Source organism: Arvicola amphibius, chromosome 14 (genome assembly GCF_903992535.2).
Source record: "Arvicola amphibius chromosome 14, mArvAmp1.2, whole genome shotgun sequence".
Taxonomy (NCBI): domain Eukaryota; kingdom Metazoa; phylum Chordata; class Mammalia; order Rodentia; family Cricetidae; genus Arvicola; species Arvicola amphibius.
Window position 1 is genome coordinate 32367420 of NC_052060.1, and position 20656 is coordinate 32388075.

General features: G+C 40.3%; 1 protein-coding gene across 1 annotated transcript in view; it reads left to right on the forward strand.

Moving 5' to 3' along the window:
* Prss12 (serine protease 12) overlaps positions 1 to 20656 on the forward strand; it is a 49062-nt gene that overhangs the window by 27780 nt on the left and 626 nt on the right. Inside the window, exons 4-10 of the mRNA XM_038311926.1 lie at positions 422 to 563; positions 3403 to 3599; positions 6290 to 6431; positions 9393 to 9598; positions 12938 to 13013; positions 14335 to 14457; positions 19913 to 20193. Coding sequence (XP_038167854.1) covers positions 422 to 563; positions 3403 to 3599; positions 6290 to 6431; positions 9393 to 9598; positions 12938 to 13013; positions 14335 to 14457; positions 19913 to 20193 — 1167 coding nt within the window. The remainder of the gene's footprint in view (positions 1 to 421; positions 564 to 3402; positions 3600 to 6289; positions 6432 to 9392; positions 9599 to 12937; positions 13014 to 14334; positions 14458 to 19912; positions 20194 to 20656) is intronic.

A 20656-nucleotide genomic window follows, 5' to 3' on the forward strand; every position in this document is an offset into this window, starting at 1 on the left:
TTAAGAATTTGAAATACCCTCTCTCAGTCACTACATAAATATTTTGCTATTTCAATGAAAATGACCACTGTCCTTTAGAATTAAGAGGACTGGAATTATGGGGAACTTCCCTAATGGGATTTAATATAGAAAACTTAAAAATATGTATTTTGAAATTACATCAGAATGCATTTTCTGCTTGGAGAATAGAGGACAACGATGAGGAAGAGAGATGCATTAATGTTCAGAAAGAGGGCAATGACCTCACATGACTGAGTAGAGTCATAATGTTAATTATCAAATGGCTCAGAGGGAGGCCTAATGTTAATTATCAAATGGCTCAGAGGGAGGCCTAACGCCAAAGGTACCTCAAGCCAAAGCTGCTTCCTTCTTCTTTTTTTTCTTTAACGTTAATTTGCTTTGTGTCTTTATCTTATCACAGATGGGGTCATCAGACTTGCTGGAGGGAGACGTGGCCATGAAGGTCGCCTGGAGGTTTACTATCGGGGAAAGTGGGGGACAGTCTGTGATGACGGCTGGACTGAGATGAACACATATGTGGCTTGCCGACTGCTGGGATTTAAGTAAGGCTCACTGGTGTGGGGACACTGAACATCAAAACACAACTTTTTTTTTTTAAAGATTTATTTATTTATTATGTATACAACATTCCTTTCCTGTATGCTTGCATGCCAGAAGACGGCACCAGATCTCATAGATGGCTGTGAGCCACCATGTGGTTGCTGGGAATTGAACTCAGGACCTCTGGAAGAGCAGTCAGTGCTCTTAACTTCTGAGCCATCTCTCCAGCCCCCAAAACACAACTTTAAAGTCAGAATTGCTGCATGATCCTTACCTGTAATTCTAAAAATAGATACGCATAACCTATCAGTTACCTGTCTATGCATTATCTATTTGTCTATCCATCTGTCATCATCAACATCTATAGTTTATCATCATCTGTCATATCAGTAATGCCTACCTACCTACCACCTTCCTATTTAATCTACCTATTACTTCACTAATTTACCCACAAACAGAAGTACAATAAAAATGACATTTTAAAAGATAACGAGTAGCCATCGCTTGTCATTTCTTTCATATACTTTTCATGTGCTACTTTATGTATCTATCAACATCTCTTTTCTTGGACAAATTGTTTGACGCTAAGAGTGACTTCTGGTCCACTCTTTGTCTATTCAGGCAAGCTGCTGAAGGCTTGCTTTGACGATGATGCATTGCTTTGACTGGATGCTACTAGTTTTGACATCATTGTGTCTAGAATTTCAGCAATTCCAGTGGGGGAAATGCTGTGGTGTCACGTGATAATAACTGACACTTCTGTTGGAAAAGAACAGCCCTCTTGTCACGAGATGACCTTTGGAACAAGCCTTTGACCTTGCCCACTTACAATCTGAGTGCCAAACTTTGGGGCAGTATATGTCATGTTACATACATAATGCATTCCAGAATAAAGACTTAAGTTGGTTGAAGTAATAAAACGATGCCCTGGAGGTAAATATTCAAATGAAGTCCATGATGCCCCTTCTTTCTTATCTTTCATATTTCTATACCATGATTTTAAAAATTGGTGAATTACTTAACATCAGTTTGGAATACAGTTAATTACAAATATTCACTAAGCCTTAAATGTATATCTTATTCAAGCTGGGTAAAGCTATGCTTAAGGGTATATTTTTAAAAGAAAGTAAATGAAATACTGTCCACAATTTCCCTTTCTTACACATCACTTGGAATGTTCACGTGTAATTTTATATCAGCTGCTTTATAAATCTGATCTTATAGCCACCTTGCTTTACTTTTTCAATAGCACAGTGTCACATCTGATGTATTTTGAGATCCATTAAATAGTCACACCATGATCTAATGAATAATTTAGGTAATTTTTCTAGGGTAAAATGGACTATTAGTTACATAATAAATAATGCTATAATGAAAATGCAAATGTGCAAAATTCACCAGCATTCATGCGTTCGTGTGAGTGTGTGCCACATTTAGGTTACAGAGGAAGTTCTGAAAGCGGTGATTCACTGGGGTTGAGAAAGAGTAAACTCGGTGTCTTTGTACAAATGCAGTCTCAAAGCTAACAAAACTTCCTGTTATATGTTTTGTGGTTGAATTACACAGAGGGAAGTCAGTGTCAGAGCAAGGCATTTTGCTGGACGCACGCTTTAAGCCCAAAGTGACAGCAATATACAATTTAAGTTCATTGCTTTTTTATTTTTGCTAAAATTTGATTAGTTAGAAAAGTAGTCTTAAAATGACTACTAAAAACTGTGTTGCACCAATGGGTGGTGATACACACCTTTAATCCCAGAACTCACAGATCTCTGTGAGTTCAAGGCCATCCTGGTCTATGGAGTGAGTTCCAGGACAGCCAGTGCTACACAGGAAAATCCTGTCTTGAAAAAAAAAAAAGCCCAAACCAAAATAAGAGCATGTTGCTTTAACTTACTAAATAATTCATCTTCATCTAGTTAGAGAGATCTAGTATTTGCACAGCAGAACTATTAGAAAAATTCATGGCAAATGGAGAGATGTCTTCATATTCTTAATGAAGAAATAATAAAAGTATTGAGTGAGGGGAATGATGGGCATACATTTTCTGACTGAGAGTTGAATTTTACAGACTCTAAGAATTGAAGGCCCTTGGAAGATCTTTAAACCAGTGATAATCTGAATGATTTTTAATGAATAATTTTTAATGAATAATTTTTAATGAATGAAACACTGGAAGAAGGGTGAAAATGAATGCAGTTACTTAGTTGCCAGTTTTTAAATTTACAGATATTTGCTATTGCACAGCCTATCACTTACTGCAATACATAATATAATGTAATAAAGTCGATTGGCACACAGTGTCATTTATAAAAAATTATGTATTAAACTTATATAACCTTTCAAAAAAACACTGTCATTGTTTTTACTTTGATGGGCTAATATCAAAATTGTAATTTTTGGATTAGGTCCTGTTTTTGAGCAGTCACTGAGTTCTGGTACATTTTCTATCCTGGAGAAGGACTCCAGAATGCCTCCAGGGAAGCAGATAAACTCAAATCAGCTCAAATACTTTGAGCAGAGCCCCAAGCAAACAATTGTTTTCCTTTTTTACTTCACAGAGTTGATCCCTGGCCAGGAATGTGAGGTTTGTCTCTTTGCACGCTCTCTGGCTGGTGGGTTAAACTGTAGACAAAACACAATTACCAGTTAGTTACTCATCCAGTCAACCAAAAGATGTTAAGATGGTTTAAATGCACGGCAAAGCAGAGTTGGGTCTCCAAGGCAAGAGAAAGGTCAGATTCTTACCCTCTGAAGTCATGATACTTAATTAGGCTGCTTTTTAATGTCCTTTGGTTCAGGGGATGGCAGTTCTTTTGAACAGTGCTCATTTCATTGCTGCAGATACGGCAAACAGTCCTCCGTAAACCATTTTGAAGGCAGCAATGGGCCCATATGGCTGGATGACGTCAACTGCTCAGGAAAAGAAACCAGTTTCATTCAGTGCTCCAGGAGACAATGGGGAAGGCATGACTGCAGCCATAGGGAGGATGTAGGCCTCACTTGCTACCCAGACAGTGATGGACACAGGCTTTCTCCAGGTAAGGACGGGATGCTGCTCTTGAAGAAACAGGCATTCACTCTGCTTCTCCAACCACTGGTCTGGAATACAAAAACCATTTCCCATCTTTGACTTACTGCTTAGAGATCTGTTTCCCAAGAAAACGATAAGCTTTTGAGTTTTCAGCTCCTAGTACATTTCTAATTCTAGATTTGTTTTTTTTTTTTTTACCACTTAAAAGTCTAAGCTGTTCAATAAGAAGAAAGGTTTCTAACCCCACATATCTACTGTCCTAAATCCAGTCCCCGGAATTCACATGATAGAAGGAGAGAAGCCACTCCCCTAGGTTGGCCACTTACCGCCACAATAAAAAGACTACAAAAATTTTAATTTTTTAAAAGAGTACATAAAACCTTGGGGCTGGATTTCTGGTTCAGTGGTAAAGAGGAAGCCACATGGCAGCTCACCACTACATGGAACTCAGAGAATCCTAGTTCCTCTCAGGACCTCGGGAGACACAAGGCAAGCACAGACATACATGCAAGCAAAACACTCATCCCCATAAAAATAAATTAAATAAAGCAAAATATATGAAATAGTTATTGAATAAGTAAACGATTGAAGTAGCTCATGGGGATCGAATTCCCTGTGGATATGTTTCCTTAATATTGGAACAAAGATTTTAAAATGTGAATATTGAAAGCTAGAATTGCAAAATAATTTCATCAGTTTGGATTTGGTCTTTGGAGAGGGAAATCACCATTCTTTTGAACCTTCACTAAACTTTCAGACACACTAGTAAGAAATATAAAGTTTCAAATGTTCTGCTTGATACATAGTTAAGACTTGCTACTCTATGAAAGTTTCTCGTTAGAAGTGCATATAATATTCACTTAAGCGTGTAGTTTTGAGTTTGCTATTTTATAATTCTCCCTCCTGTCCCATGAAGTAATCCTGATCAAGGATTAAAACTGAGGATTTAATCATTCTGGGCACAAGGAAGGATGGAAAACTAAAAACGATTATTTTTTTTTTCTGTCTTCATAAGAGCTTGGGTTTTACTGAATTAGGACACACCCCAATGACTTTACAATTTAATGTATTAGTATGGGATCTCAGTGGGGGCTTTAAACAACCCATATTTTTTTGCAGGTTGGGTGAATTTTGGAATTTTGAGGAAGAAAATTCAATGCATTCATTTTGTTGACAATTTTTAGTTAACAAAAAAAATCAATAATTCCATGTACTGTTTTAAGCATATACTAAGTGATATTTTGGTCATTAGCTCCATGATTCCACTTCCATGGTTGTCCTGGTCACTTTTACCATGCTATGTCATTATGTCTGCATTAGTAAGTTCTATTGAAGCTAGAAGACCCTTCCAGTAGCCAGGCAGCCAAAGGTATATACATCAGTCTACTTGGGTTCTGTGAAGACCACAGATGGAGTAGCTTCAATACCGATACTTACTGTCTCCATCTGAAATTGAGGCGTTCAAAACCAGGGTTTGGTGAGATTGGCTCCTTGAGAAAGAGTTTTGAAGGATGGGCTGCAAAGGACACATTCTCAACGTTTCTGTCTTGGCTTGACTTGTAGATGGCAGATCTCCTCTTGTTACCTTTCTGTAATGTCTCCCTTTTAAAACTCTCTAAGTCTGTCTTCTTTCCACAAGGACAACATTGTATTGAATCGGATGCAGCTTCATAACTGCACCCTTCCAACTTGAAGAGAGAATCTCAGTAAAGAACCTGAATAATACCATCCATCTATCACTATCTGTACATTGTCTGAATCTATATCTACCTCTATCTCCCTCTATCCTATCTCTCTATCTATCCCTATCTATCTATCTATCTATCTATCTATCTATCTATCTATCTATCTATCTATCATCTATCAGTCTATCTATCTATCTATCTATCTATCTATCTATCTATCTATCTATCTATCTATTATCTGTCTGTCTGTCTGTCTGTCTATCTGTCTGTCTGTCTGTCTGTCTATCCATTTCCATCTATCTATCTGTCTGTCTGTCTGTGTCTGTCTATCTATTGCACCAGATAGAGATGTGACTTTCTATCATTTATGCAGTTTCATCCTTAAGTTACTAGAGATTAGTTTCTTGGTTTTTAGATATTCATATATTTTGTTATTTAAGTCCTTCATTTGAAATGAAAGTTAAATAGAAGGTTTTAGAATTTTTCTGACAGCTGCCTTCTTCCTTCCATGCCACCCCTTCTGGCAGTCTACTCAATTAAGTTACCCACATATGCCAATGTTGTTCCTCTTTCTACCTTCTAAAAACCTTTACTTGGAAGTATATATTCCATCTATGTTCATGAATTTATAAGACGACTTAAACAGAAGAACTCTGTAAATGCTCTATTACTATTTAGAGGTTAGCTGTAATAAAAATAGCTAGCTCAAGACTTTTGAGTGCCATCCGTCTGTCTGTTCATCCATCCATTTATGTGAGCAACTCTTGTCCTCTGCATGTGAGACATTTTCTAATGCTAGTGACAGAAAGTTGAGTTAGATGAATCCTTTGACTGCAGTGCTTTAACAAAGACAAAAGTAACTACTGGATTTTATTGGTATTTCACCTCCCTCCCCAGAGGGATTGCCAGTCGATTTTATATCTAACTTTTAAATTATATTTTGGAGAGTTTTCACATTTTAACATAACCTGGCTTGTTTTGGCTTTTCTAATGTTTTGATATCATGCCTTAGGTTTTCCTATCAGACTAATGGATGGAGAAAATAAGAAAGAAGGACGAGTGGAGGTTTTTGTCAATGGCCAGTGGGGAACAATCTGCGATGATGGATGGACTGATAAAGATGCAGCTGTGATCTGCCGGCAGCTTGGTTATCAGTAAGGAAGCCATAGTTCTCTGGGATGGTACTTGGTGAAAGTTTCTCTGACTCATTGGTTTTCAGGTTCACTTTAGTGAGGTTCCTTTATTTAAAACCAGTTTCTTCAATTAAAGATATCAACAGCATGCTAATTTGAAGTTGTAAAGAGTCGGTAAGTAGTCTAGTTTTATTTATATTAGCTTTACATAACATCACAAATACAGCCCAACTCTGACTATCCATAGTGCTGCTGCCCTCAGCCACAGGAATTCAGGTCACTGTTTCCTGTGACGTAGGCCTCAGTCCTGCATCCTCTGTCATGAACAGTAGGTTCTTGCTGTTCATGGAGTCAAGCTGAATAGAGCAGCTAGATACAGTAAACGCTGATGTAGCTGAGGCCAGTCTTCTGCCTTTCTGTGTCAGTTGTCAAGCTTATGAACACTTATCTTTTCTTGCAATCTACTCAGTGCCTTAGATTTTTCCTCCTGTATTTGTGTGCTTGTGTGTGTGTGTGTGTGTGTGTGTGTGTGTGTGTGTTAATTCCACTGTTTGAAACAGCTACCACGCTAGGGCTGATGTGTTGTGTAGTGTTCCCCAGAGGAAGAAGGCCATAGTGTGGCTCATGGGGAAGTACTTTATTTACAGTATAAAATAAGAAAATAGGGGGTATTTGATTCTGGAGAAGGCAGGTTCTTAGCTGGGTAGCTGGATTTTTCATGAGTAACAGTGAAAGCATATCAAACAGGGGCTTGGGGGTTACAAATCAAAACACAGGTTACAATGCAGAGGCCAGGGGAGTGTCTCAACGGGTAAGAGCACTGGCTCTGCAATATGAGGACTTGCACTTGAACACTCAGAACTCACATAGAAAGCCAGGCCTGACTGCATGCTTGTGGCCCAGCATTGCAGAAGAGGGACACACAGATCTTAAGAGCTGGCTAGCCAACGAGTCTAGCCCAAATGGTGAACTTCAGGCTCAGTGACAGACCCTGCCTCAAGACAGTAAGACAGAGGGCAAAAGAGGACTCCTAATGTCCTGCTCTGACTTTCATGTGTGCTGACATGTGCACCTACACCCTCACGTGTGTTGCCATACACACAGCAACACAGCTATAGCACAGAGGGCTGTGATATAAGCTAGTATACATGTTACCTAGTTCATAGTAGATAACTAATAATGATTTGTGTTTACAAAATACACTGTTAAATATATGCATATCTTAAATATTGATCAGTTGAATTAGTTATTTCTATATAGAATACAAAATATTTATTCAAAATAGCATTTGTGTTTTATAAAATTTCAATATTTTTGTTATTGAGATAGTCTGGTGTACTGCCTTGTTTTTGATCTACTTGCTGGTCTAGTTATCTTGTGGTCAGTGCGTCTATAATTTGCAATACTAACTCGCTGTCTTTCGAATTTATGTGGGAGGGAGAGGGAGAGCAGCTTACTCTAAAGGCACAGGTGGACTTAGACAGTACTCGATTTAAATGCCTTTGCTCTCTCTATTTCTGTCACTCATCCCTCCACGTGTAAACACATGACTATAATTCATGGATTTCATTTCTAACCCAGCTAGCAAGAGTCGTTCTGATAACTGAGAATGGTTGCTCAGCCACCTATAATTTGCCTTGAAATTGTTATTTAAATGAGAATAATCTCAAAATCTGATAAATCTAGATAGACTTGCATGGTTTATGATTTACAGCTGAGAGAACTTGAGATTTTACACAGGAACACACGTACAATTATAGACACACATGTAACTTGAGCAGAACATCTTTGATCCCCATGTTTATTTCGAGTCCTAAAAATCTGTGGCAACACAGTTATTTGCAAAAGATCAATCCAGAAAATGTTGTACACCGTGTAAAGGCCTGCGCCTCTTGGGTGGACATTCTAGAGATCTGTCCTCCTGCCCATAATCTCACGTGTGAAGGATCCTGTGCAAGCAGTGACAATCAGAATAGAATTAGAAAGTATTTTATAGACGGGAAACAGAAACATGGTCATAGAAACCAGGAAACATGAGTGGAGCTAATATGATATGCCAGCATGAGCAGAAGAGCCAAAGGCATTCTTCAGCTATGAGTTACATAATGTCTGACACTGTATAGCATGTGGGCCTATTGTTCTTGGAGTGCTGACAGAATATGCTGAGATCATTTGAGTTCTCTGAGGTATAATAATCAGCCGGGATGGAAATTCCAGTTTATTGAATTTTGTATGAATATGGTTCAAAGCTCTTGAACAGTTCATTGATTAGAGTGGCATTCTTAACCAAAATTTAAAGTGGTATACCATCACCACTATTTTAATAGAGATGCAAAATTAAGTATATTTATTTGTCTTATATTTAAAACACTTGCAAATGGATTAATTTCTGACATAGTTGTATATGCCATTACAAATAAAACTGTTCAACTTTGCTTTCTGTTGCTGTGATAGATACTACCTCCAGGGAAGCCATGGCAGGAACTCAAGAAGGAGACGAGGCAGGGATCAGAGAGAAACACTGCTTACTGGCTTGCTTCCAGGCCCACATTCTGCTGTTTCCCCCCCAGCCCAGTCTCATCTGCCTTCCTTGGCTCCCAGCTTTGTCTGTGTTAAGAGTTGTACCTATTGCTTGAAAAGGAAGCGAAAAGTAGATCGTTAGGTCTCTGGTAATTATTTAATCTCATATTTTTCTTGGCAATGTGATATTAAAAGAGTGAAATTTTGGTGACTTTAGTTTTGAGATGCATTATGTATGTGTTTCTAGGTAGAAGCTAAATTAGAGGCAGTTGATTCTGTAAGGTTGTCTATGGAGCACACAAATGAAGAATGTTAAATGTTTTCACAGTCACAACGAGTAATTTTTCAGTACATGCGTATACTAATTTTAACATTCAGATCTAAGGAAGAGTTAAGCTGAAGTTGTTGAATTTGTCAGATGCTTGGCTGGCCACGCCTACATCTGAAGAACTCTGTTTCTAGGGGTCCTGCCCGAGCAAGGACCATGGCTTACTTTGGGGAAGGAAAAGGACCTATCCACATGGACAATGTGAAGTGCACAGGAAGTGAGAAGGCCCTGGCTGACTGTGTCAAACAGGACATCGGGAGGCACAACTGCCGCCACAGTGAAGATGCAGGGGTCATCTGTGACTATTCTGAGAAGAAAGCGTCAGGTCGTGGAACTAAAGGTACGTCACTTCTGGGCCACTGAGCAAGCTGAGAATTACTAATCCCCATCACTATGGCTGGACTTCGTTAACAAAACCCTAGTGCATAAGGAATGCGCACAGCTGCTTGTTGTTTGTGTCCTTGTTTACAGCTGCTGGTGGCCGGCACATGTGTCTTCACAAGGCGTACCGCGGGGCAGGACTGGGCTTCCAGAACCTTGCCTGAGATCAACTCCTTGTACATTCTCAGCCATTTCTGTATTGCTCTTTCTTTGAATGTAATACAGTTAGTTGTGTCTAGTTTGTTGCTATTTTTAATGACTCAGGACTGAGATTATTTTTATTATTTTAAAAAGCAGAGATAACTTTTAAGAAACTTTTTGTTGTTGTGTTGATTTTTGTGGGTTTTTTTGTTGTTGTTGTTTTTGCTCTTTTGGGGCAGTCTCATTCATGTTTGGACTAATTAGGAACTCTCACTGCAGCCCAGGTAGTTATAAGACCACTATGATGCTCCTGCCTCAACCTCCTGAGGGTTGGAATTATAGCCGTGAGCCACCACACCTAATGTCAATGTTAAAAAGATAATTTCTCTTTTTGTTGATTTCATTCCCTAAATTTTTAAATTGAAGGAAATTGAGAATACAGTACTATAGTGGTTTAGTAAGTATTTCTTTCACTCTTAGAATTCTCGAAAGTTCTTTGTATATTCACGTTATATGCAATAATAAATACTGCTTTAAAAGAAAGAATGGGAGAATTAGTTGTTTTGAGAAATCCTTTGTTATCTTTTATAAAGAAAACATCTTTTAAATCTGGATAGACATAAATAGGTTTGGTTCATCCTCACACCCTCTCTTTAATAATTGTTGAGATAATACTAGAGCAGGATTTGATGGTGCTGCCATGGTTCTGCGATTCTCAGGGGCTTCTAGCTGTGATAGCAATACTCAGAAGCCTGTTTTCCCTGAAGACAACTTTTTTCCCCTAAATACATCTCTCCCTAAAACGTTAAATTCCTTTCAATAATTAAAATAATATTTACAAATTTAATGTAAAATTCTTTGTTATATAGAACTAAATATACATCATTATATAACAATAAATAAATTACATTGTATATGTTTATATGCTATAATTATTATGTCAAATTCCTGGGGCGGCTGAAAACTCTGGAACTGAAAGTGTCAACACTTTATTCTGATGCCTTTTCATGGCAGGCAGTGCTTCCATTCGTCAACAAAATGTTTCATCTCCAGCTACGTGACAGGATTGGGCTCATTATCTTCTTGTTTTCTGCTGCAGAGCAGAACTCTGTGACTCTCCTAAGACAGTAAAACACAAGTGACTGGTGCCTGGTCGTCTGGTACGGTATTCTTATAAAGGAATCCAATCGTGCTTCTCAATTCTCTTCTCCAGTGTACAGCTTGATATTGATTTTTGTTTCTTAAAGTCGGGTGCTGTGCACCAGGAGGATGCACACTTTAGTTTTGCTTACTTAGTATTAGAGCACTGGTTTTCTTGGTATCAGATACCGTGGCCCAATTTTCTCATATTAAACGTTGCAGTGCCATCTGTAAGACTCATATCGAAAGTGATGAAGGGTCTGGTTTTGATGGCATGCCCCTAAGGTTATTTGGCAAATTAATCATCCTGGTACACATTGCTATACCTCTTTCTTTGCCAAAAATTACTGCTGGCTCTCTGGTGGATTCCCTTGCCTAGTTACTTTGGAACCATTAGCACTGATTTGGTCTTCGTGTTCTTGGCACTATTCCCACCGTTCTTATACAGATAGAAAAATAACAAATACAAAACGTGTGTGCACAATGTTTTTTTTTAACTCATTTATATGCTTATAAATAAACAGCTATACATTTGTGTATATATTTAAACCACTACATAAATTCCTTCTAAAATTATTTTAAAATTTAGTCATGCTTTATATATTTTCTTTTCTTTTGTATACATTTGTCACTTTCTCCTATGCTTAATTGAACTCTTGTGAGTTTATGACAGAATGTTCCCCTGGGAAGGATAATCAGGGTTGTTTTGGCAGCCCATGAACTCCTCCAGAGCCTAATGATTGGAAACTTCATAAAATTTCTGATCAACTTGCATAAGACTGTTGTTAGGTTAAAATATAACTCTTATTTATTTATTTTTCTGTTTTTTTCGAGATAGGGTTTCTCTGTGTAACAGCCCTGGCTGTCTTAGGACTAGCTCTTGTAGACCAGGCTGGCCTCGACTCACAGAGATCCGCCTGCCTCCCATGTGCTGGGATTAAAGGTGTGTGCCACCACTGCCTGGCCTATAATCCTTATTCTTATTTTATATTTATTATTAAAAAACTGTCTTCTCTTATTTTACCTACCAAATCCAGTTCCCAATCCCTCCCCTCCTCCCACTCCCTCCACCTTACCTTCCCATTCCACCCCCATCCTACTTTCTATCAACTCCTCAGAGAGGGTAAGGCTTCTTATGGGGAGTCAACAAAGTCTAGCACATTGCTTTGAAGAGAACCAAGGACCTCCCCACTATATCTAGGCTGAGCAAGGTATCCATCCCAAGAAAATGGGTTCTAAAAAGTCAAAACAAGCATTAAGGATAAATCTCACTGCCAGGGTCTCCATAGTCTGTCCCAGCCATACAACTGTCACCCACATTTTGAGGGCCCAGTTTGGTCCCATGCTAGTTCCCTCACTGTCAGGCTGGAGTTGGTGGGCTCCCATTAGCTCAAGTAAGCTATTTCAGTGGATGTCTCCATCATGGTCTTGGCCTCTTTGCTCGTATTCTCATTCTTCCCACTCATCTACTGGACTTTGGAAGCTCAGCCCAGTGCTCCCTGTAGATCTCTGCATCTGCTTCCATCAGTTGCTGGATGAAGGTTCTATGATGACAGTTAAGGTAGTCATCAATCTGACTACATGTCAAGGCCAGTTCAGGCACCCTTTCCACTATTGCTTAGGGTCTTAAGTGGGATCATCCTTGTGGATTCCTTGGAATGTCTCTAGTGCCAGGTTTCTTGCTAACCCCATAATGGCTCCCTCAATCAAGATATCTCTTTCCTTGTTCCTGCTTCTGTTCTTCCCCCATCTCGACCATCTCATTCCCTCAAGTTCTCCTCCTGCCTCTGCTTCTCCCCTCCTCCTCTCCTTCTGCCTTCCCTTCTCCCCCATATCCTCACATTGCATTTTCTCAGGAGATCCTTTCCAGGGGATCTATGTATGTTTCTCATAGGCTTCTTCTTGTTACTTAGCTTCTCTGGGGTCATGGACTATAGGCTCCTTGAGAAAATTTAAATAGAGAGGAGGATGTACTGGAGTCAGGTGACAGGTATTAGTAACCCCTTTCTTCTTTCAGAGCTCTCATCTGGGTGTGGATTGAGATTATTGCATCGTCGACAGAAACGGATCATTGGTGGGAACAATTCTTTAAGGTAGTAAAAGACTCTTCAAGCAGATTTTGGGATAGTAAAGGATTATTAATATGTGTGTATGCTACAAGTGTTCTAGACCCAGGGTTTCCTTTTATTATGCATGGGGCTTGTTTTATGATTTTATAAATTAAGTAAAGAGTTATAATTACTCATAAATTAAGTAAAAACTACCAGTAAACCGATAGTTTTCCTGCCTTTAAAAAGAAATTTACTTACTTTTGTGTATATTGGTGTTTTGCCTGAATGTGTATCCTTTCAAGGGTGCCAAATCCCCTAGAACTGGGGTTACTGACAGTTGTGAGCTGCCATGTGGGTACAGGAACTGAACTTGGGTCTCCTGGAAGAGTGGCCAGGGCTCTTAACCACTGAGTTATCTCTTCAGCCCAGTTTTCCTGCCCTTTGATGAGCATGGTATACACACACACACACACACACACACACACGCACACACACACAGAGAGAGAGAGAGAGAGAGAGAGAGAGAGAGAGATATTACTGTTTGTGACTCATGGTATATGTTTCGGACACAAAATGTGGCAAAAAAGGGTATGTAACTGTGAAAAGCCATTTAATGGAGGAGAATTGTGGTTTTTTTTTTAAAGACAGATATAAATAATAGCATTACTTAATACTCATTTATATTGTAAAGTATCATATTTGAGACAAAATCTTACAAAAATATACACATCATAGTATAGCATTTAAATATTAAAAAGATCACGAGTTTTCATATAAAGTGAGATCTTTGAGTTACAATTTTCAATTTTTATCTTATGCTTCATTACAGAGGGTGTGTGTGTGTGTGTGAGAGAGAGAGAGAGAGAGAGAGAGAGAGAGAGAGAGAGAGAGAGAGAGAATAGCAAGAGAATAAAGCATACTCACTAAACTGACTCTTGGTCCTCAGCCAAACTAAGGAATGTAGCTTGTGTATGTGTGCCTGCATGTGTGTGTATGTGAATGCATACTTGCTTCCTAGTTGAGTGATTTTTAAAATACATTTTTAATTTTAATTCCATGGTGGGAAGCCAGTACTTCCTTAGGCTACATGAGTTACCTACACATCTGAAGTAGGGCAAGTAGAGAGATTACACTGGACAGCTTGCTTCCGAGAGAGTTGGAGATGAGTGGACTGTATAGAGATTCCTGTCAGCAAATTTTCAGAGCTCCCGATATCTATGGTCTATTGAGTTGTGTGGAAATTGTTCTCCATGTAGGAAGGACCTGATGGCTTCCCTCTGCGATGAGTCCTTCCCTCCACCTGCACTGAAGTCATTGATGCTTTCTTTCCTCTTCTCTCTCGAATGTGTGGCTTGACTTCTAGGGGTGCTTGGCCTTGGCAGGCTTCCCTCCGACTGAAGTCGTCCCATGGAGATGGCCGGCTGCTTTGTGGAGCCACCCTTCTGAGTAGCTGCTGGGTCCTGACAGCGGCGCACTGTTTCAAAAGGTGTGTGCCCCTCACTCCAAGCAATATGATTTCCTGTAGCTCACTCCATGCTCAGCGGCACTGCGGGTGGCAGAACAGGGCGATATGCTTTCTCTGTATACCCTGCAGAGCTGTGATTATAAGGGAGGGGCTGCAAGGAAGACCAGCAAAGAGGCCTCAGGAAACAAACTGATGTTCTCTAGTCAAAACGAGTCTGGAACGAGGGAGGAGGGAAGGGAACTTTGCGGAGAGGAAACAGATACGGTGGTGCATTCCTCAAGTGTTTACCTAAGATGCGGGTGTGGAGAAACATCCCTGTACTTTGGAGGTTGAGGCAGGAGAACAATTGAGTTTGAGGCTAGCATGGGACGAACACTGAGTTATCTCAAACAAACAAGTGAGCAAACAAACAGCACGCACCAATAAAAATGTTATTGATGAAAATTCATATCCTTGCAGAAGTAAAATTGAGGTATATCATTTGGTTTCCAGTTCTAAGGAGGAAGAAATGTAGCCTTAGTGCTTTTAATGTCTCTACACTCTTGGTGGTTTGTGTATTATGTTTCTCTGTATCTTCTTGAAAGCTACACTACATCTCTTTTATTCTTAGCTTTTATGGCACAGAGTCCTACCTGACAAGAGCTTCCTCTTGTCCTAGACATTTTATCAGTCCATCCTGAGCTTTTCCCAGCTCTCTGGAACTAGTTATAGACAGTTGCGAACTGCCTTGAGGTGCTAGGAGCTGAACCCAGGACCTCAGCAAGGTAAACAGGTGTTCTTAACCACTGAGCCGTCTCTCAGTCACCTCCACCTTGTTTTTTGAGATAAGGTTCCCACTGAATATGGAGCTCACCAATCCAGTCAGCAGGGTCCTGTCATCCCTGTCTCTGCCTCAACGTCCCTGGGCTCACGTGTGCTGCTGTGGCTGCTGAGGATCTGAGGGAAGGTCCTCACACTTGCGCAGTGAGGACCCACTGAGCCATCTCACCAGCACCATGTTTTTTCCTTTAAAGATGGCGCCTTAGTTTCTCTTCCTGTGGCTGTGAGAGGGTACACTGATAAAAGCCACTCAGGGGAGGGTGGGTTCGTTCACACGCATGGTGCAGCAATCACAGCAGAAGTAGTAAAGGAGAGGCGGAGGGAAACACTGGAATAGCAGTCCGAGGCTGGTAGGATAGAACAGAAGCTGGGATGTGGCCATCGAGACTAGAATCTTGGAGGGAGGCCGTTGAACCTTTTGCTTACAAACCATTTTTTCTACCCTGGCCAAGCCCTTCTAGATATTGCTTACCATCCGCAAAGCTCTCATTTATGGTTGAATAACATAGTACGTACTCCTAAGTGCTCCTTAAAGTGGGTGAGCTGTCCCGAGTTAAGAATTCAGGGCTTTTTGGAGAACAGTGGTTATCCTAAATGTAGATCAACATAACTTTTTCATCTGTCACTTGGAATCCTTTTTATCTGCACAGTATAAGGACAGATGATTAAAGATCAGAGGAATGGATTATGATATTCAGCATCTTCTATGCTTTAGAGGATTCTTTTAATGTAAGAGGGAAACTGCTTGCCAGTGTGTTACGTGTCCATCTGACTTGGTCTTTAAGCTTCGCTGGATTTGGTAGTCTTCTTGCTTGAAGTGCCCGAGGAAGCTACTCACAGTTTTATTTGAGTATGTTTATTAAAAGGCATATAGCCAATAATTAGTTCTTCAAACCAGCTTCAAGTTTGATTTTCTAGATTCAGTGGCTTTGGCTAAATTCTCCTTTAATCATAAAGCACTGAAATTTGCAAGAAGCAAAGTGGTTAGGTCTGAGAAGTTCTTTCGAATTTCATTTGGAGATGCAGGAAAATAAGTTAGCCTAATTTAAAGCCTCCCTGGATGAGACCCGAATGTTGTATTTGATTATGTTCCACACCTCCTTTCCTTTCGCTAGCACTGAGCCCCTGCATATGTAGAGATAGGCACACTGGCCTTGTTTGGCTCCTGTTCTTGAAGTGATGGTACAGATCAGCACTTTAGAGCAGCCCTTTGTGAACAGTGAGAGCTGGCTACCTGCTGTGTGGTCTGTCAGACTGATGAGAGCTCCTGAGGTTTATCTTCTCCTTACAAAGTCATCAATCACTGCTTTGTGTCAGAACAGCCTACAAGAGATGGATTTGGCAGGATGAAGCCCAATCCATTGTTTTCCTCTTTTCAGATGCAGTGTCTTCACAGGTTTTATGGGTACCTCACTGGAGACTTGGCAGAATTCTAGAAACCCACTCCCACCCCTCACAGGCCTCTCATACACTGTGATGTGTCCATAATGCATGTCTATGCCAGTATGATGAAGGCAGTGGCCGCCTGTGAACACTGTCTAAAGGTTTTCTATCCCCTCCCCTTTTCTTATTGTTGCTGGATCTCTTGTCTGAAACTGATTGTGTAGACCATAGGGTTCAAACTCACAGATCTGCCTGCCTCTGTCTCCGCAGGGCTGGGATTAAAGGTGTGCACCATCATGCCCCCCCTCACATTTTTCCTAGCATTAAGTGATATTTTGGGATATGGGTATGCTGCTAGCAATTTTAAGTAGAAGTTGAAGTAAATTGATGGTTTATATATATAAATTTCTTTTGAGTCATTTGCGGTACAAATTACTGGCTTTTGCTATTTCTTATTGTAAATTATTGCACAAAGCTTTGTGAAGTGACCTTGTATCTACAGTGGCACTTCCCATATTGACTACAAACGCAATTCTGGAAGAATTAATGCATGCGAAACAAGGGCTTTCTTATTGCTGTAAGTCTACTCCAACTTAATTTGCTCAAGAATATCATTTTTCCCGATTTTATCTCTTTGACTTTTTGCCTGGAAATACCACAGCAGCTACAAATTGGCAGAGATTACTGCTGTGCAAAAGGTGGACTCTGTAAACACTTATCATTAGAAAGACTAGTTCCAGAGGTAACGAGTTATGTCTAAACATCAGTGAATCAAATGCATTCTCTCATGCTCTTCTATATGACAGAGTTCTGAAGAACATGGTCTTTGCTGGAACACTGAATCATGCCAAAGCTGTTTCCTGCATACGCACTGCCTATCTGTCAGGGACAGTGCAAGGTCCCAGGAAGATGACTTCTTCCACGGCAATGACGAGCATTAGTACAGGCAACTATAGTGAAGGATGTTCTGAGTTTAATCCAGATTCTAGCGGCAGCGATGCGCACAGGCTGATATTAAGACGCTGAGGGATGACTCTACATAGAGGAAAAATCAAAAATGTTCTCTACATATGGCCCTAAACCTAACCTAATTCTGCACTTTTCAGTTGTAGGGATTTGTTGTTGTTCATCTTAATGATAAACTATCAGAGGAGCTGGATGACTGGTGTTAGATGTCCTGGGCTGCCTGGTCTCAGATCCTCTCTTGCACAAACCTGTTTGGGAGTTTAAACCAATTCTCATCTGTGCACAGGTGAAAGAATTTCAACAAACAATTCAAAGACACGTCAGCCAAAACGTAGAATGTTTTGCTTTAGAAAGATTTTTTTTAATACATTTAACAATACAACACAAATTCAACTAAGCTAGAAAAACTAAAATACATGAAAAAACTTTCCTTTATGTTTTCTGGAGAAGCCTTGAGTCACACATCTTTGAGATCCAGAAATACACCAAGATACGGTTTCCTCCCTGAAGTTCTTCATAACGCCCACTAGGAAGTAGTAGACAAATACTTGGCTGGAAAACTAGTCAAGATTTTTTATCAGATGCCCCTCAAATCTCAAGCATAATAGTCCATTTTAAGAAGAATTGGAGTTTGAGCTGGAAAGATGCCTCAATCTAATAAAACTAAATGCTTGCCTAATGTGTTAGGGTTTCTTCTATTGCTGTGAAGAGACACCATGACCATGGCAACTTTTAAAAAGAAAACATTTAATTAGGGCTATCTTACAGTTCCGAGGTTCAGTTTATTATCATCATAGAGGGACATGGTGGAGTGCAGGCAGGCATGGTACTGGAGAAGCAGCTCAGAGTTCTTATGAAGGCAACAGGAAGTGAACTAACATATTTGGCATAACTTGAGCCTATATGAGACCTCACAGCCTGGCTCCAGAAGATATGCCTCCTCCAACAAAGCCAGAACTCCCAGTAGTGCCATGCCTTATGAGCTTATGGGGGCCAATTATATTCAGACTACCACACTTCATAATCATGAGGACCTAAGTTCAAATCTTCCCCAGAACCCATAAAGCATGCTTGTATACCAAGGATGGAGAGAGAGCAGGCAGATCCTAGGAGCTGCCTAATCAGCTGACAGTCCTAATTGGCAAAGTCCCAGGCCAATAAGAGACCTTGTTAAACAAAAAGTGCGCGGCACTCAAGGAACAAGACTCAAGGTTGTCCTCTGACAGGAACTTTTTTTTTTTTTTTTTTGGTTTTTCGAGACAGGGTTTCCCTGTAGTTTCTAGAGCCCGTCCTGGAGCTAGCTCTTGTAGACCAGGCTGGCCTCGAACTTGACAGGAACTTCTTAAAACACATCAATAGAACAGGGACCAACCACAGTATCAAAAGAAAGGACTACATATAAAGGAAACCATCAGCAGAACTAATAGATAACCCGCAGTGTGGCAGAGAATATTTACCAGCTTATATTTCAGTGAGCTAAGACCCAGAATGTACAAGGAATTGCAGAAATTCAATACCAAATGGGCAAATGAACTGAATATTTTTTTAATGTTTATTTATTATGTATACAATATTCTGTCTGCGTGTATATCTGCAGGCCAGAAGAGGGCACCAGACCTCATTACCGATGGTTGTGACCCACCATGTGGTTGCTAGGAATTGAACTCAGGACCTTTGAAAGAGTAGGCAATGCTCTTAACCGTTGAGCCATCTCTCCAGCCCCCTGAACTGAACATTTTTAAAGGAAAAGAAAGACTAGGCATCAGGGAAATGGCAAGACTATGCTGAGATAACACCTCACTAGAGTCAGAATGGCTATCATCAACACACCTAACAGGAAAGGTAAGAGAGGATGGAGAGAGGAAGAAACCCTTAGTTACTGCTGGTGTAGGTGCAAATTAATATAGCCATTGTGGAACTCAATTTGTACCATAAAAATATTTCCACCCCCCCATGTTTATTGCTGCTTCATTCCCTATAGCAATAAAAAAAAAAAAAACCACAATCAATCTAGTTATCCATCAACAGATGCAGAAAAGAGAACAAGAAAGACTAAATATCAGAAGATGAGGAAGGCCTGCATGAAGGTGACTCAAGTTATTAAACAGGATATAAAGTTAATTGTTCTTTTAGTTTTAATTGTCATGGATTTTTATCTTTGATGATGGGTAAGTACCTAAAGATATATTTGAGCTGGGTGGTGGTGGTGCATGCCTTTAATCTCAGCACTCTATTTTAACATCCCTAGCTGTCAATCATCAGGTTTCCTTATCTGAGAAAAGCCTCACATCCTGCTCTTTCCTTTCAGGTATGGGAACCACACAAGGAGCTATGCAGTTCGAGTTGGGGATTACCATACTTTGGTACCCGAGGAGTTTGAAGAGGAAATAGGGGTTCAGCAGATTGTGATTCACAGGAACTACCGGCCAGACAGGAGTGACTATGACATCGCCCTGGTTAGACTACAGGGAGCAGGGGAGCAATGTGCCAGACTAAGCAGCCATGTTCTGCCAGCCTGTTTGCCTCTGTGGAGAGAGAGGCCACAGAAAACAGCCTCTAACTGTCACATAACAGGATGGGGAGACACAGGTAATATGAAAAACAGGCACACTAAGAAAACTGGGCAGCTTCCTGTCTGGTGGCCAGATGGTAGGGTGTGCAGTGGTAGGACCTTAGAGGGACGCAGGTTTGATGCCTGAAGTCAGCCAGGTGTGAAATGTACACACGCAGCCTAGGTTCACATCCTGAGTGTTGGTGCAAATGCCAATGTTAGCACAGCTGATAGAACTCAACTACTGGTAGGGTAGAGTGTTCTTCCACTTTTAGCCACCCGGACCAGTGAGAGGACAGCAGACAGGTTTACAGGCCAAGTCCAAAATTCAATCTGGAATCCTATGTAGTTTCGAAAGCTTTCCAGATTTGTAGCAACAACTCTCACTATGGGACCAGTCAAGACTTGCCTGCTACTCCCTTGTAGCAAAGCACTCCTAGAAGGCTGCTGTTTTCATAACCCTGATTCCTTCATGAGATTATTTGCTTTCCTTTGGATACA